General features: G+C 39.0%; 1 protein-coding gene across 6 annotated transcripts in view; it reads left to right on the forward strand.

Annotated features, from left to right (window-relative positions):
- ATP2B2 (ATPase plasma membrane Ca2+ transporting 2) overlaps positions 1-18,796 on the forward strand; it is a 190,080-nt gene that overhangs the window by 122,738 nt on the left and 48,546 nt on the right. For all 6 annotated transcript variants that reach the window (XR_005557277.1, XM_039348244.1, XM_039348240.1 and 3 more), the window contains one exon: positions 3,694-3,936. Coding sequence is in view for 5 of the 6 variants with exons in the window: in XM_039348244.1 (XP_039204178.1) it covers positions 3,694-3,936 (243 nt within the window). In the remaining variant the exon portion in view is untranslated. The remainder of the gene's footprint in view (positions 1-3,693; positions 3,937-18,796) is intronic.

The raw sequence follows: 18,796 nt of genomic DNA on the forward strand, positions 1-18,796 counted from the left end.
AACTCTTCTACGATGGAGCACCCACAATTTCTGAACGCAAGCCGTCCCACTAGTTAATTGTACAAAAGAGGGTTTTTAAAGAAGTCTTTTTTAAAAAAAAAAAATCAGTATTGTAATGCCGTATATTATGACTGTCTAACTTGATGGTTTTATTGTACAGATATAGTCAAGTAGGGAAGAAAAAAAGGCAGCTGACACAATTCTCAACATTAAATAAAGATTTAAGATGTAATTGAAAAAACATTGATTTGGATAGAATTCTTTTCCTTATATTGCAGGTTTCCCTGACGTATATATTTTATGCAAGGTTGGCTCTGGATTTCTTTGGCTTACAGAGACAATATAGTTTGAAATATCTGAAGGACTATCACACATAAGAGGGAGTGCAATTATTTTACCAAAGAACAGTACCAGAACAATTGGATTAAAATTTCAGGGAAGGAAATTCAGGCTAGGCCTCAAGAGGAACTTCCAGTCTGTATGAACTGTAGGCCAATGATGCAGATAGCCTCGTAAAGGTTCATGCTGTCTTCCAATTATGCCTGATCCTGGATGGGAGAGCTTTACCCATGGTCACTTATGCCTTAATTACCTCCCGAATGGACTATTGCATTTCACTTTATATGGGGCTGCCCTTGAGCAGCCTCTGGAAGCTGCAGCTGTCACAGAATGCAGTGACCTAGGGCAGTTATATGCGCTTTTCAATCAGTGCATATTACATCTCTGTTCTGCAGGCTGCATCAGATGCCAGTCTGCTTTCAGGTTCAATTCAAGGTGTAAAGCCCTTCAAGACATGTGCCCAGGTTATAAGGAACATTTCTGTCCTATTATGTCTAACCATCCATTAGGTCTGGCAAGAAAGACATGTTCTGTCTCCTTTCTAACAGGGACTGCCATCTTTTCTATCCTTTTGGAACATCATTTCCCCAGTGATTAATTTGAATCAGTTCCCTCTAAGGGCCTTCCAACTCTATGATACTATGAAGTGGTTGACAAGTTGTGGCAGGAAACAAATGATGTAGAGTCATGGAATATATTGTTGTTGTTATATTATTATTACTTTCAGTGACTTTCTGTGCATGTACCTTTAAAGAGAGAGAGAGAGAGAGAGAGAGAGAGATCTGAAGGTACATTCTGATCTGAGGCTTTTTTTTCTTTACAGAACAACCTGCTAAATTAATATTATGCCAGCTGCTGTCTCTATTCATACTTGTACTTAATTTGATTCGTCTTTGCTAAATAGCTTGACCTAAGTAGGCTCTCAGGTCTGTGCAGCAAAACCTTTGAAATATTGTTTGATCCCTGTACTGGTATCAACATTCTGTTAGCTCTAGAAATCCTAACTTTCCAATTCAAGGAATCTAAAATTTATTAAGCTGGTAGCATGCAATCATGCTGAAGAGTGAGATGAAAAAGTCAACCCAGGCTGCTTTAAAAATAGATTCCTTACTTGGAATTCAAAAGAAGAGAAATGAAAATAGAACTGACAATGCATTAGTGCCATTATGTAAAATTATGATGAGACTGTAATTGGAATTCTGTGTACAGTTTGGGTTAAGCACGTAAAAAACCCCTCTAGACCTGAATAAAGTACAAAAAAGAATACATAAAATGATGGGTTATCATCTGGGGCTTTCTCTAGGTGCTATCTAATGGAGATACATGAAATAAGCATAATATGGAAGATGTGGATAGAGATAAATTTTTCTCTTTCCCTGGAAGGTTAGAATTCAGGGTTATTCTCTGATATGAATGCAAGGAGATAAAAGGATGTCCCTCTTTACATAATAGAGTTACACCATTGAAATTGTTGCCATCTGATCTAACGTTCACTAATTTAGACTTTTAGAGAATGCATGACAAAGGCCAGTTATTTTGCATGAAGTCCCATTTAAAGTCTGATCAATTTACTAATTCTTACCTCATTTCCTATTTTAATTCCTTAATGATTTGCTCTTCCATTTTTGGTTCTTATTCTCAAGCTTCTTCAGTTGTGTAGCATTCCCTTAGAATCTTCTCATTGAATACATCTCATTTCCTTTTCTTTCTATATTATGTTCATAATTTTTACTACTACTACTACTACTACTACTACTACTAATAATAATAATAATAAAGTTGGAAGTGACCTTGGAGGTCATCGAGTCCAACCCCCTGCTCAGGCAGGAAATCCTACACCATTTCGGACAAATGGCTGTCCAGTCTCTTCTTAAAAACTTCCAGTGTTGGAGCATTCACCACTTCTGGAGGCAGGTTGTTCCACTGGTTAATTGTTCTAACTATCAGGAAGTTTCTCCACAGTTCCAGATTGCTTCTCTTCTTGACTAGTTTCCATCCATTGCTTCTTGTCCAGCCCTCAGGAGCCTTGGAGAATAGTTTGACTCCCTCTTCTTTGTGGCAGCCCCTGAAATATTAGAATACTGCTATCATGTCCCCCCTAGTCCTTCTTTTCATTAAACTAGACATACCCAATTCTAGCAACCGTTCCTTATATGTTTTAGCCTCCAGTCCCCTAATCATCTTTGTTGTCCTTCTCTGCACTCTTTCTAGAGTCTCAGCATTTTTTTTTTACATCGTGGTGACCAAAACTGGATGCAGTTATTCCAAGTGTGGCCTTACCAAGGCATTGTAAAGTGGTATTAATACTTTACATGATCTTGATTCTATCCCTCTGTTAATGCAGCCCAGCACTGTGTTGGCCTTTTTGGCAGCTGCAGCACACTGCTGGCTCATATTTAAGTGATTGTCCACTAGGACTCCGAGATCCCTCTCACAGTTACTACTATTGAGCAAGGTACCCCCTATACTATACCTGTACATTTGGTTTTTCTTGCCTAAATGTAGAACTTTACTTTTTTCACCTTGAATTTCATTTTGTTAGATAGCGCCCAGTGTTCAAATCTGTCCAGATCCTCCTGTACCTTAAGCCTGTCTTCTGGAGTGTTGGCTATTCCTTCGAGCTTGGGGTCATCCACAAATTTGATGAGTTCCTCATCTATCCCCTTGTCCAAATTGTTGATGAAGATATTGAAGAGCACTGGGTCCAGAACAGAGCCCTGGGGCACCCTAATATACTAATATTAGTTGGGGGTTACCTATACTTAATTTCAGGGCATTATGAGGGTAACAGGTTGGAGAAAGGTTATTAAATTAATAATGTTGGTAAAGGAACAATTTCATTAGAAATTGTTAACATAAAATTAATACTCTAGTGAAGACTATTTGCTAGAAATAATCAAAGAGGCAACTTAAAATTATTATTGACACTTTATTGCAATGAATAGGTAGCCACTTTATGTCTTCCTTTTTTCAATATTGTAAAATTCTTTGCCTCATATTCTTGAAAAGTTTCAAAATCATCTTATTTATTTATTTACTTATTTACTTACTTACTTATATTTATTTATTAAATTTATGTGCCACCCATCTCACTGTTGAGTGGCTCTTGGCATATATATGAGTCATATTAATTTCACAGTTTCAGGAAGTGAATGCAAATGCATTTTGTGTACCTGAGCATATATGACTGTTATCAATAATAACTATAATTGATTTTGTTAGCACATTAATTTTTAATTTATATAAGGTTATTGTCTTACACCAATATTTTATAAAATTTAAAAATAAAATTATTTTTAAATGATTATGCATTCTGTAAGAATGAAATATTGATCTGTATGCTTTCCCTTTCAGAAAATGATGAAAGATAACAACCTGGTCCGTCACTTAGATGCATGCGAGACTATGGGAAATGCTACAGCCATCTGCTCTGATAAAACAGGGACATTAACAACTAACCGAATGACAGTAGTACAAGCCTTTATTGGAGATGTCTATTACAAAGAGATCCCTGATCCAGATTCTATTCCAGCCAAAACAATGGATTTGTTGGTTAATGCAATTGCCATCAACAGTGCTTACACTACAAAGATTCTGGTGAGTGGATTATTTTCAAAAACAAAAGGCTGTAAGGCATGAATGTTGGCTTGGAAACCTCTCTTATTTTTTTTAAAAAATGGTGAGGTGATGTAATAATCAACAGTGTGACAAAAAAGCATTGGTATGTCTTCTCTTTTGTGTATATCTATGTCTCTGTCTCTATACCAATATATATCACATGGATTCTGTAATTTACCAGCAGATAAGCCTCACTGTATTTAGTGTCTATATTTTTTCTGAGTAAGTACAAGAATTAATTTTCAAATTAAAAAATGAATTTCAAAAGATGGAAAAAGTTGCTTTCTGTATTTTTGCGCTTGAACATAATACATTTTTTTTTGTTTAGAACTCAAGCTGGTTAGAGAGAACAACAGCTATAATAACATAATTGTCAACCCTAAGCCCAGAAATTCAATGGTGAAAAAAGTAAGGTTCTACATTTAGGCAAGAAAAACCAAATGCACAGGTATAGAATAGGGGGTACCTTGCTCAATAATAGTAACTGTGAGAGGGACCTCGGAGTCCTAGTGGACAATCACTTAAATATGAGCCAGCAGTGTGCTGCAGCTGCCAAAAAGGCCAACACAGTGCTGGGCTGCATTAACAGAGGGATAGAATCAAGATCACGTGAAGTATTAATACCACTTTACAATGCCTTGGTAAGGCCACACTTGGAATAACTGCATCCAGTTTTGGTCACCACAATGTAAAAAAGATGTTGAGACTCTAGAAAGAGTACAGAGAAGAGCAACAAAGATGATTAGGGGACTGGAGGCCAAAGCATATAAGGAACGGTTGCTGGAATTGGATATGTCTAGTTTAATGAAGAGAAGGATGAAGGGGGACATGATAGCAGTATTCAAATATTTCAGGGGCTGCCACAAAGAAGAGGGAGTCAAGCTACTTTCCAAGGCGCCTGAAGGCAGGACAAGAAGCAACGGATGGAAACCAATCAAGGAGAGAAGCAACCTAGAACTAAGGAGAAACTTCCTGACAGTTAGAACAATTAACCAGTGGAACAACCTGCCTCCAGAAGTGGTGAATGCTCCAACACTGGAAGTTTTTAAGAAGAGACTGGGCAGCCATTTGTCTGAAATGGTATAGGGTTTTCTGCCTGAGCAGGGGGTTGGACTCGATGACCTCCAAGGTCCCTTCCAACTTTATTATTATTATATAAACAACACTGAGAAATCCAATTGAGTTCAATCCTTTATTTGCTTACATCTAATGGACAAAATCTTGTCAGACTTAAGCTATATTAGAGCCTACCAGATATACCCTGAACTTCTTTCCTCTTCCCTCATCCAGCTCAGGACTGCTCAGTCTCTTAATCTGGGCCTCTCTTTGGGAAAGCTATATGTTGCCAAAACTGTCTCTCACTGCTCCTCAATTGTGCTATCACAATAATATTTATATTGAACTTTCAGTTATGACTTGTATGACTTGTAGTATTCACTAGAGTGATATCCATTTGTGCAAGAAGTTCCCCATAGTGTACATGCTATTCTGTTCTTGAATTTCCCCCTCACAATAATAATTGCCTGGAATAGATTGCACTGAAAGAGGGTGGTGACTTAAAATGCACCTAAAACTGATCACTGTAACACAGTACCTATGATATTTATGGAAACCCTGAGAATTACATTAGTATTATTCAGATATTCAAACTGAGCATGAAAGACAGTGGCCTTCCTAACATACAGGGGTGGGATTCAGCCAGTTTGCACCACTTGGGCAGAACCGGTAGCTAATTTTTTGTTGCCCAGGCCCAGAATGGACTTCTGGAAGTGGCATCCACACAGAGAACCGGTTATTCACATATTTGAATCCCACCACTGCTAAGATACCATTAGGAAACATGATGACATCATAGACACTCATATCCAATTAGATTTGGCTAGATGATATTGACAGCAAGGACAAAGAATTCCTTCTTTTATTGGAAAGATATTGTGAGACAAAAGAATATGCGCCCCTTGCCACGTGTCACTGTCAATTTCATTGCCAGGGAGAATTGCCTGGAAATTTTTTTCTGCCAAATGAAATTCAATCTCATGTAAATTTTGCATAACCAATTAGGTAAAATGTCTTTGAGAACAGATTTGAAGCATGGTTCAACGGGTATCCCATATATACTCCTCACCAGTTAATAAGACAAAGTGATGGGCAGAGAGGGGCCGATAGATCTTTTGCAAGCAAAACAAGCAGAAAATGGGTTATTTGTCAACAACTGTAGAATTACAGCCTTATTTGTATTATATTACCTGTTATATAAAATACATGCAAGCATTGTGTTTATAAGAAATAGATTCTTCGCTGGATGTTAATGTTAAATTTGGAATGAATTATCAGTCTATATTGTCAACTGTCTGGTTTTGCCAGAATGAAACTGTTATTTTCAAGCATGCTGAAATGTTGCTCTTTATGAAGAAGCAATTTATTATTTGGTTTGTTAGATTTGTCTCCTGAGAGACTTATCTGGAGTTCTCCCTATGTTTTGTTCATACAATGGCAGTCCTATGAGTTAGGCTGGGCTGAGGGAGATTAACGCAATGAGTTTCCTGTTAATGTTTAAGATGGATTTGAATGTAGGTTTTCCCAGAACCTAGACTTATCCTTTAATCACCATACCACAGACTTTCATTGTGAAAGAGGACTTGAATCAAACAAAAGATTATTGGTTAAGACTACTGCAAAAGCAGCTGAATGAGATGAGTTTCTATCTCTGCTAGGGGGTCTAAACAGCATATCTCCACTTCTGCAGAGACATTATGGAAAACAATTGGGATATCAGATGCCATCTCAATACTCCATTACTATGCTTTGAGAATTTCTTTTGGTACAAGTCTGCCATGAATTCTGGGGGCCAAATGGGTGGGGAGTAGAGTATGCTTCAGCAGAATGAAAGTTCGCTGTTCCTTTCCAAGCACAGGAAAACTGCTTGGGAATGGAGCACAGCTGCATTCCTTAGGAGACCGTTCTGAAAACATCTCTTTTAATTTTGAATGGACATGAGAGGACCAGCTATGGGAAGCACTTTCGGAAAGGAAAAGTTACACTTGGTATTTGGGTGCACAAATTTTAGTTATGGCATTATGCTACTATATTTCACTTGGATTCTAGTAAACGATATCTTTCCCAACCTGAGAAAAATTTTATACCAAAGCTTTTGTGTATTGTTCAAGTTCTTTGTGTTCTTTTATCTTGCTTTGTCCAAGTTTCAGATATGCTGCAATTAAAACTATACAAAAAATAAAATAAATAATACCTACTGTTGAACAGTAAAACACCAACAGCAACTTGAGTCAAGTGCTGATAGTGAAAAATATTCCTTGTCATTACTACTGTGAGTCTAAAGAGAATAAAGTCCTCTATACTAAATGATAAATGGAGATTAAACATATTCCCACTTGGCATCTCTAATCAAGTTCTTCTTCATTATCCATCATGTTATATATTCATCATACTATTCACTCTCAAGGTAAGGACTGTTATGCAAAAAAGCACAGAAATGAAATAAGAGAACCAACAAAGGCATGAGTTAATAAAAGAAACATAGCTAAACTCTATTTTGCATCAATAGCAATCTCTAAAACTCAGTGCCTTTTTATTGTTACAAGCATTTCTGTGCATATAATTTTTTTCTTTTTTCCTTATAGTTTTCTTGCAGTTATTTTCTTCTATTTATCACCCATAGTCCGTTTCCCTTTATCATTCTACTAAACATATACTAAACAGTATTGCCAAAACAAAGAAAAGTGTGCTGTTCATGTTTACATCATAATGTTGCACACAAGAGGCAGAATTTAGGTTGTGATATAAGTGCCATTTGCCTTGCCTGCCTCCTTTGTGAATGCACTTGAAATGCATTTAGAAAATCCCCATGTAATTTTAAGTGGGTGTAGAATTGAAATCAACTTGATGCCATATAGTAAAAATCAATCATCTTTGATTTTTGAAGCACCTCACTTCTACCTTTCTGTATGTTGTTGAAAATGGTTTCCTTCTGAGTGTCCATTCAGGAGTTTAATAGGTTAGTTGATTGGGCAGGTGGATATATTATTCTTTCCATTATTTGTAATAATCTTAATCTTTAGTTTCTTTAAGTGTAATCTTCATTCCTTCTAATTCTTTCTGATTCCCTCTAGCATCAAATCATCTAAGTCTCCTCCTATCTCCTTCTATCACTTTTTAAAGAATTTGAAACAAAAGGATTCTCCAATGGAAAGGATTCTTACAATTAATTCCAAAATCTTATTTCAAATCCAACTGGACCCTTAGTTCATTCGTAACTTTCCAAAATCCAGATTCCAGAATCAAAGTTCTAATCACCCTTAAAAGAATTTTAAGTCTTTAAACATACATTTTGCTAAGGATTGAAGAAAATTCACATGGTGCTATAAATGTTGTCGATCCAAAGGTTCCTAACAGCTGAAAAACAGTTAACAAGGAATTTCTGAAAGTGATTAGAAAAGGAAGTATGCATACCCAGTGTCATGTCCCCAGAGATCTAAAGCTGCTGGAGATTGCTGTTCCTCTCGTGAGGAGCAACTGTCTGAAGCATTTGTAGTTGATCTCAAGTCTTCTCATTGTCTGGAGAGGAATTAGAGTCGGTCTACTGATCTTCCACTATAGTCTTTAATTTGTCACTTCTTCCTCTGAAGTCTTTTAGTTCACTATTTCTTCCCTGGAGTGACAAGGATTTGTTTATAGATAAGAGATGGGATATATTGTAGGAAAATCATTTTTTTATATTTTAAGAAAAAGTAACAAGTTACTAAACTTGTATGTACTTGTTATGATGAAGGGGAAGTCATCTCTCTCTCTCTCTCTCTCTCTCTCTCTCTCTCTCTCTCTCTCTCTCTCTCTCTGTTTTTCTTTAATATATTCTTCTTTCTCTTTCTTTTCTCTATTTTTCCTTTTCTTCACCTTCTATTTTTCTTTTCATATTTTTATTTTTTAATTGTAATTTAATATTACAGTATAAGTATAATTTTACATGTAAGTATAATTTACTTATATGTGTCTATTAGCACGCATGTATTAAACCATGAGAAGCTGTGACTGAATTGGGAAGTACAAACAAAATGAAAATAAATAAATAATTAAGTTGAAGTGTGCAAATTCAGAGGTGTCATTAATCTACTGTTTTATGATTTATTGCTTGTCCATGAATTGTGGTGGGGAGTGAAGACTTGTTATAGTGTAATGATTATTTAATTGTTTTTGGGAAATATGACAAAACTGCGTAATCAAATATTTGCCAGAAATCTGCAGCTGAGACAACTGCAAAAGGAAAGATTTAAGGCAGGTAAACAATTTGACCTCCCTGGTATTTTTGAATTACTAATATATTATCTGCCTCTGAAATTATGTAGTAAAAGGAAGCTGCCAAGAACCAAATAGTAACAGCCACTGCTAATAAGAAGAAAAAGAAGGACCTTTTATTGCCAATTTTTTAAAGTAACATTAGCATTAGGAACCACAGTTTGACTGATATGTATGTGTTTTGAAGGATAATTGTTAAATTGAAAGATTTTTTTTTAATTTGGAACAATATTTTAAATCATTTGAATGCATCCTCTATAGGTATTGTTAGTTAATTCAGGTAATCAGTATACCTTCAAGTGAATTACATAGTGCTATGTATATCTCTGGGATAACCCTGTTTAGTTGCACAAATATGGCTTTTGGGTTTTCTCAGAAAAAATCTTTTCTTTGATTTGAAAGATAAGAAATGCCTGTTGAGTTCTTTCAAGTGCTGATTTACCACCTTGTGAAACAAAATAGCCCATCCTGGATTAAAAAGATAAAACCAAAAGCAATATTTCATAATACAAATAAACCAGTACTGTTATAAAAATCAAAATGGTTACCAATTAAAAATAAGCTCAAAAGCCTTTTATCTGAATACAGGACACTGTGAATTAAGGTCTATTATTTCATACCTGAGATAAAAGTTGGAGATTTAGAGAGGAAAAACAACAACAATGTTCCTGTAATTTAATCACAAATAATTAAAAGAGGCACTTAAGTTCATGCACAGCACTTTCATTCCCAGCAATATAGCTTTTCTTCCCTTTTTTCCATCTTTTTTCTGAGTTCATTATGACTCCTTCCTTCCTCCCTCCCTCCCTCCCTCCTTCATTTTTTAAATGTTTTATTTAAAAAATGAAAAAAAAAAGTTGGAAGGGACCTTATTAATGTCTGAACTACTGGGAAGACCACAGTAGGACTACAATAGGCTTTAAGGCTATGCATCATGTCATATCATTCTGGAGACTTATTTGGTGACTGAAAGACTAAAGTGTATCATATAAGTGGTAGACAAAATCCAATTTTGCAAAGTAGTGGCAGATAGGATCAGTCCTTACTCAGAAATAGCCCTGTCTAAGGCAGGGTTGTACTGTGAAACTACCAATGGAAGGGAGTAGTTTGTCATTGTAGCTGAACTCTCACAAAAGCCTCAGTCCTGTTAAGGATTCTTATTACTCAATTCTTTCCTTAATTTCAAAGCACATTAAAGTGCTTCATCACTCCAGTTGCTCTTTCCTATAATTCCCAAAGGGCAGGTTCTTTGCCAGTTGGCATGTGGTTCTCTTAAGCCCAGGAGGCAGCTCAAAGTAACAAGCTCTCTTTCTTTTCTCCGGTTTGGGCAGTAAAGGCACAACAGAAAGATAATTGCTTGTTCTCCTTTCTATTCATTTCAGCACTCACACAAGATGGTATTTTTACCTCCCTAACCTGTAACATAGTAGAAAAAGATTCCAGCTCTGACTCAAACCCAAATATTCAATAAAGGATACATGGCCCGGAAATAGTACTTAATATATCTTTGGGGTTATAATGGAGGAAAGGTAAACACAAGTGAGCAGTCTAAAGAACTGTTTAGTTCTTTAGTGTAGTTTTAAGTTTTATTCAAAGAATCATGGCTTCATGTTTGTTACTTTGTTCAGTTTTGATATTGCCTGATTCCAGAGTGACTTTGGTGAGTTATAATTATATAAAAGAAAGCAGCAAATATCAGAGAAAGGAAATAGTTAACTGGAAGATAGGCCCAGAAAACCCAAAGGGTGCTCTATTTCCATACTGGCCTGGAAAAACAACCAGATCTTAAGCAGTTTGCAGAAATCATAAGGGTAGGAACAGTATGTATCTGTGGGGGAATGTCATTCCATAGGACAAGAACCATCACCAAGAAGGGCCACTTCCTAGATTCCACAAAGTGACACTGCTTAACTGGAGGGATTTGGGACATGCCTACCCTAATTGAATTCAGTGGAAACATATGGAGTGGAAGTGGAAACATATAGAGCCAGGCTGTCCCTCAGGTTGCCAAGCTCTATTCCATGAAGCATTTTATATGTGATAGCCACCATCTTTAATTGCACATGGAAGCCGGTGCTTGCAAAGCAGCAGGATACATGCACAGACTGCAACATGCCCATCACATTCTATACAGCCACATTCTGTGTTAGCTTCTGAGTAATCTCCTGAGTAGTCTTCATGGACAGCCCTTATAGTAGACTATCTCAACGGTCTCCTCATCCAGAATAGGCTCAAGCTGTGCAAAGACATCCTTGTCCACAGCTGCCACCTGTTCTTTGAGCAGGAGCTATGATCTCATCCCTGATTGCACACTAATTTTGTACATGGAAGTGCAATCTCATTAAACCCTAAATATGGAATGTTCCTAGAATCGGGGACTCAAACTAACAAAGCTACTTGGTCTTGTCAGAATTGAGCCTAAATCTGCTCCATCCAAACATACATAGTATCCAAGCACTGGGTCAAGACTTCAACAGCATCCTTTCAGTGCCAAGAATATCCCATTGCAGAAGTGTTCTTTGAAGGTTGCTCAGGGGTCAGTAACTTCTCTAGGAAACTGTACAATTGATATGTAATACTAAGCCATTGCTTGAAGGTAATTTTTGCTGGTGTGAGATATCACATGCAAAGCAGAGCTGAGATATTTTATATGTAGCCATTACCAATCACTAATTGCCTGCTTAGTTTTTAAAAAAACTTAATTCATTTGACTTCTAAGAAGCATTATATTAAAAAAAGTGAGGTTCTTATTTTAAATAAGGGATCTTCCTATAAATTATTCATATTCATTTCAAAGAGTTCCTTGCAGGAAAATTGCATCGAATATGGGTCTACATATGAGCATTTTTTCTTGGCAAAATACTTATATCAGATATGACCTTTGAATAAGTGATATGTTTGACAACAAATGATTTCTAATTCAGAATGAATTATTTTCAACTGTAACCACTTCATTAATTATTTAAGTCTTGCCTGACTTATAGCAAGGGCTTTTCATATTCTTTAATTAAGTTAAAATAATTTTTACAGCTTAAATAGTAAACTGTTGTTAACTTTAAAAAAGCAACCAATAGAACATTATTTTGATTTTAATGACCACAAGTGATATGTCATAACAAGTCATGTTACTTAATATGCTTAAATTCTGTAATCTCCTAATAAGGGAGAAAATCAGTTTCTTCATTGAAACTATGGGAAATTAGATACAATTTTTGTTATGCAGTGTAATTTTATAAATCTTAGTAAACACTGCAAGTTAATGGCCATTCCAACTCCCCAACTGGAGTTTACTGTAGACAGTTATGAATATTTATATTCTGACTATGTCAATCTGTTGCATATACACCACAGATAGTCCTTGATTTACAACAGTTCATTTACTGACCGTTCAAAGTTACAACAACATTGAAAAAAGTGACTTATGACCAATTTTTACACTTATGACCATTGCTTGGCAGTTGACTCATATTTATGATGGTTGCAGTGTCCTGGGGTCATGTAATAGCCTTTTGCGACCTTCTGACAATGGGGAAGCCAAATGGGGAAGCCAGATTCACTTACTAACAGTTTAACAACTACAGTGATTCACTTAACAACTGTGGCAAGAAAGGTTGAAAATGGAGCAAACTCTTTTAACAAATGTTTCACTTAGCAACAAAAATTTTGGGTTCAATTGTGGTCGTACGTCAAGGACTACCTGTACTAGCCCATATGTTCTAAAATTGCTGAGAGAATTTTGCGTGTGATATGGGTACAAGTAAGATTAGTAATTTAGCCAACTCTTTTTTTTTTCTTACTAAGAAGTATTATAAAAATGCTTCAGTTGACTAAAGCCATAATAGGCAGCATAGATTAGTTTCTATTGTTCCTCACTGATAACGATCATGACATATGGGAAATTGTGACTTGGTTCAGTCCTAGGAAAAATAACTGGTAAAGAGAAGAATTAACTCTTGAACACAAGAAAACAATTGTGTTATCTGCTTCTGAAAGTATGAAAAAGGCAAGAGTGCTAGCAATAGCAATAGCACCTAGACCTATACACCACTTCACAGTGCTTTACAGCCCTCTCTAAGTGGTTTACACGAGTCAGCATATTGCCTCCAACAATCTGGGTCCTCATTTTACTGACCTCAGAAGGATGGAAGGCCGAGTCAACCTTAAGCCAGTGAGAATTGAACTGCTAAACTGCAGGCAGCCAGCAGTCAGCAGAAGTAGCCTGCAGTAGTGCATTCTAACCACTGTGCCACCAGGGCTAGGCCTGAATAAAGAGGATTTATTTGAGTACAGTTAATGCATGCAGGTAGATGAAGTTTTAAGTATAATTGTGAAAGAAAGGGATAAATTTGTATAAGACACAATGAATAAGGGACATCTATTTTGGTGTGAGGTATATGAATATAGGAAGTCTTAGATGGTAATGGGAACTGATATATGTTACATTGAAAGAAACAGAAAACTGTTTGAAAAAAAACAGTGTAGCATTCTGAGTATTGTGTAAGAATTACCTTGACCCTTATCTGCCACCAATTAAGTGTTGAACTTTAGTTTTACTAGATTATTGACCAATGAATCTTGGGTACTGCAATTTAATACACAGTCCTGATTCTTTGTACCTGACAGGAAGTTGCAGATCAGCTTGCTACAATACTAAGCACTTGTGCCCCTGTGTCTTTGTCTGACTGCCATAAATGTACCCAGGTCTGAATATCAGGTGAACATATGGATTTGATTATAAAAGAAAAAAAAGCAAATTAGAGATGCGTTGGCAACATACTATCCATTGTCATTTAAAATTAAAACATAGTCAGTTCTGGGATAATAGAAATTAATGGTAAAAGTGAAAAAATGAAGGTAAAAAGACAGTTATACAATGTATAGAAAGAGAAAACATCAGTTATAAAAATGTACCATATATGCCGCCGTATTAGGCGACCCGGCGTATAAGACGACCCCTGTCTTTATAGCCGGGCTGCATTCCTAGAACGTCTTCTTATACGCCGGAAACTACCAGTATTTCCGGCATATAAGACGACTCGGCGTATAAGACGACCCCCGTCTTTGGCGCCGATTTCAGCGCTCGCAGAAGTTGTCTTATACGCCGGCATTTACGGTAGTCCAAAAGAGTTTAAGAAACACAAAAAATACAGCTTTGGATGGAAATTAAAAATGTTGTGTCAAACGGATAAATGATGAGCTTCCATCACATTGAACAGAATTAAAAATAAACACAGTAAAATTGTGAAGTGAATAAAAGCTTGAAGAGGTATTTTAAAGTATTTTGTGTGAAAATGTTACTGAAATGTCAAAGGGTGGAACTGAAATTTTATAAATGTTAGTGACCAGGAAAAAAATGATGAAGAAATCATAAGAGCTGGGAAATGTTTAAAAAATGGAAAGGCTACAGTGTAGATAGCATAACTGGAGAGATGTCAACATTTGGGTGTGTTTTTCTCCTAAAATTGCTATGCCACTTGTTTTTATCTGAGTGTGAAGACTGCATTGCTGCTTGATGATTGGTAGAAGGTTGTTGTAGAGAAAATGTGTAATAAATGAATTTATAAGAATTAGTATGTTAAGCATGCCTCAAAACATGTTTGGTAAATTCTGAAAGTGAAAATAAATAGAAGGCCAAGCTGGGGATGAACAGACTAGAGTTTTGACTTTCAATAAATCATTGACTGTTAGATTTTTGATACAGAGAAAGGGGCGTTGTCTTACCTGAATGCCTTTTCTCAGCAGGATGATGGAGAATCCACGGATGGGTTGTCTTAATCTATCTGCTCCAATTAGACTAAGTCTGAAATTTAGTACCGCCCCCTCTGTGCCAACTGCACCCCAGTTTTAGGCTAAGGCGATACTCAGACTTTAGTCCGACGCATCTGATCAATATTGGAACCAGGCCAACTGATCTTATGGGAGGGAGTGGATTCTCCATCATCATGCTGAGAAAAGGCATTCAGGTAAGACAACGCCCCTTTCTCTAGCATGATTGGATGGAGAACCCACGGATGGGAAATACCAAAGCCCTGTGTCCCTAGGGTGGGGAATTAGATTGGGCCTGGGTCCCATCCAATGTTAATGTGTGTTCTAGAACCTTGCGGCCAAATGAAGCCGTAGAAGAGGCATATATATCCATCTTGTAGTGACGGACAAAGGAAGAGGGTGATGCCCATGTTGCTGCTCTACAAATTTCCTCTATGGAGGCCTGGGTAGACCAGGCAGCTGTAGTAGCTGCGCCCCGGGTGGAATGGCCTGTGATATGCCTAGGAGCTTGCAGTGACTGAGTCTGGTATGCCAGAGAAATACAAGTTCTAATCCACCTGCCTATTGTGGGTGAAGAAACCTTTTGTCCTAGTGACGAAGGGTGAAAGGACACAAACAGAGCTTCTGTTTTGCATAAGGATGAAGTTCTCTGTATATAACAATATAAAGCCCTGCGCACATCCAATTTGTTCCACTGAACCTCTGTGTCATTAGATGGGTTAGGACAGAAGTCCGGCAAAACTATTTCCTGTGACCTATGATACAAGGAATTAACCTTGGGCACAAAGGAGGGGTCTAGCCTAAGGGTTACCCTGTCCTTATGGAAAGTACACAGGTCCTTCCTAACTGAAAGAGCAGCCAGTTCAGAAATCCTTCTGGCTGAAGTTACAGCAACAAGAAATGCCACCTTCATCGATAACTGTTTGAACAAACAAGTGTCAATAGGTTCAAAGGGTGGCAAAACAAGAGCCTGTAAAACCTGATGAAGATCCCACGAGGGGTATCTATGTACAGTTGGTGGTCTGGCGTTGTTAGCTCCCTTTAGGAAGGAGCATATCATAGGGTGATGTGTTAAGGATTCATTGCCGCAGGAAATAACTGTGGCAAGTGCTGCTACCTGCCTGCGGATGGTACTTGTGGAAAGCCCCTTGTCCAGACCATCCATCAGGAACTCCAAGATAGCTGGCACTGAAACCGCCAAAAGGTCAATTTTGTGAACCGAACACCAATTACAGAAGCTTTTCCACGTGGCATCGTATATTCTATTCGTCGTGGGTTGCCTGGATTGCTGAATCATAGCTATGACCCTTGACGAATATGAGTCTCGGCCTAAGGCCTGCCTCTCAAGTGCCAGACGGTTAACTGGAGCCATTGAGGGTCTGGATGGCGTAGTTCCCCCTGAATGAGGGAGATGCGATTTGCTGGGATCCTCCATGGAGGGGATGTGGAGAGCTCCATCAGGTCGGCGAACCAAGAGCGTCTCGACCAATGCAGCGCAACCAGGAGGACCTCTGCTCGTTCGTGAAGGATCTTCCTGACCGTGGCAGGAAGAAGCGGCAGGGGAGGGAAGGCATAGAGCAGTTCCCTGGGCCAGGGACTGCGGAGCGCATCTGTTCCCTCTGCTGATAGAGACGGGAACCTGGAAAGGAATCTGGGAAGTTGTGAGTTGGTTGGGGAGGCAAAAAGGTCTAAGGTTGGGGAACCAAACCTGTCCACGATCTCGCTGAACACCTTCGGATCCAGCTGCCATTCAGAATGGTCCACGGTGGCTCTGCTCAGTGAGTCCGCCTGCTGGTTGGTCACTCCGGATATGTGCTCCGCCCTGATGGAGGCAAGATTCAGTTCCGCCCAGGATCCCAGCAATTTGGCCTCTTGCATGAGAGGCCTGGACCTTGTCCCCCCTTGTCTGTTGACATGGGCCTTGGCTGTAATGTTGTCGGTTAAAATCAGGACATGTTGGCCCTGTACTATATCGCTGAATCTCTTTAGGGCCATATGTATGGCTTTGAGTTCCAGCCAGTTTATATTGTTCTTTAGATCCTGCTTGGACCAGCGACCTTGAGCCCAGTGCGTGTGGAGGTGTGCCCCCCACCCAAACAGGCTTGCGTCTGTGGTAATGGTAACCCTGTCTGGTTCTTTGAATTCTGCTCCCCATGACATCGAAGGGAGTTCAACACCGACTGTGGAACTCGGACCTTCTGGTGGGATGTGCTGGTGTGAAGTCTCTGAAATGGAAGGAGAAGCCACTGTAATTCTCTGGCATGGAGACGTGCCCATGGCACAATTTGCACGCAGGACACCATCTTCCCCAGTAGCTGTGATAGGGAGGCCAATGTGACTACTCTGTCCCTTCGGATCCGACGTACAAGAGTCTGAATAGAGTTCCGTCGGTCCTGAGATAGGTAGACCGTACAATTGTCTGTGTCTATAACAGCGCCCAAATGGAGGAGCCGGGTTGTTGGTACGGTATGACTTTTCTGGAAATTAACAGAAACCCCATGCTCCTGAAAGACCTTAATGGCTAGGGCGAGGTCTGACTGAGCATTTTGGAATGATGATGACTGAATTAGTATGTCATCTAAATAGCATTGAATTCTGATTGGAATTTGTCTAAGGTGGGCTGCGAGCACTGCCAGTACCTTTGTAAATACTCTCGATGCAGATGAGAGGCCGAATGGTAGGGCTCTGTACTGGTAGTGGCGTTGGGCATAACTGAATCTGAGGAATTTGCGGTGGTCAGGAAAAATAGGAAGGTCACCTTGCCTGATGCTGGCCAGTATTGATTGAAGTGATTGCATCTTAAACTTCTTATACCTCCAGTAAAGGTTTAGACCTTTCAAGTCTAAGATTGCCCTCCAGCCCCCCGAAGTCTTAGGGATGACGAAGAGGTTTGAGTAAAACCCTCGTCCTTCTTGGTCTTATGGTACTGGTTCAATTGCTTGTATTTGTAATAAATGAGCTATGGCCTCTGACATAAGATCAGCTCTGGACCTGCTCATTGGAATAGGGCAAGAGCGAAATTTGTCAGGTGGTTGAGAACAAAATTCTAGCCTCAGACCTTGGGAGACGGTATCTAACACCCATGCATCTGTAGTGGTGGCTGCCCAAGTGGTGGAATAAAGGGCCAGCCGGCCTCCTATGGGAGGTGAGACTGTGAGATCACTTGCCTCGTTTAAAGGCACGGCCCCCCGCGCCTCGAAAGGGCCGCTTGGCCTGGATCTGTGGTCTGCTTCTGTATGCTGAATGATCTTGCTGTCATTCTTGTCTCTGAAAGGAATAGCGAGATGCCTGGGCCCAGTCCCAGGATGGAGCTGGCCGAAAGGGCTGCCTCCTGTAATTGCTCTGTGACATGCTGTTCCCTGAGCGTTTATCTCTTTTCTTTGATGAGTTAACCAGAGTTTTACGTTTGTCCTTACCTTCAGTTAAGTATGGTTCTAGTGCCTTACCAAAGAGATGTCCACCTGTGTAAGGTTTAGAGGCCAGACGCCACTTGGCCTTGGTGTCTGCTCGCCAATTCCTGAGCCAAAGGAGCCTTCATGCTGAGATGTCTGCAGCGATGGTCCGGGCAGTGTATCTAGCCGTGTGCAGAGAAGCGTCGGCTAGGTACTGGGACGTAGCCACTAACTTACCCAGATTTTGGTGAGCTCTGAGCTGTTCTGAGAAATCATGTCCTGGAGCTCACGTAACCACAGGACTGACGCCCTGGCGAAGAAGGCCATGGATGTTGCCGCCTTTGTTGCCCAGGCTGATGCTAGATGGGACC

This window comes from Crotalus tigris, unplaced genomic scaffold, assembly GCF_016545835.1.
Source record: "Crotalus tigris isolate CLP2741 ecotype Arizona unplaced genomic scaffold, ASM1654583v1 scf7180000018125.1543573, whole genome shotgun sequence".
NCBI classification, from domain to species: domain Eukaryota; kingdom Metazoa; phylum Chordata; class Lepidosauria; order Squamata; family Viperidae; genus Crotalus; species Crotalus tigris.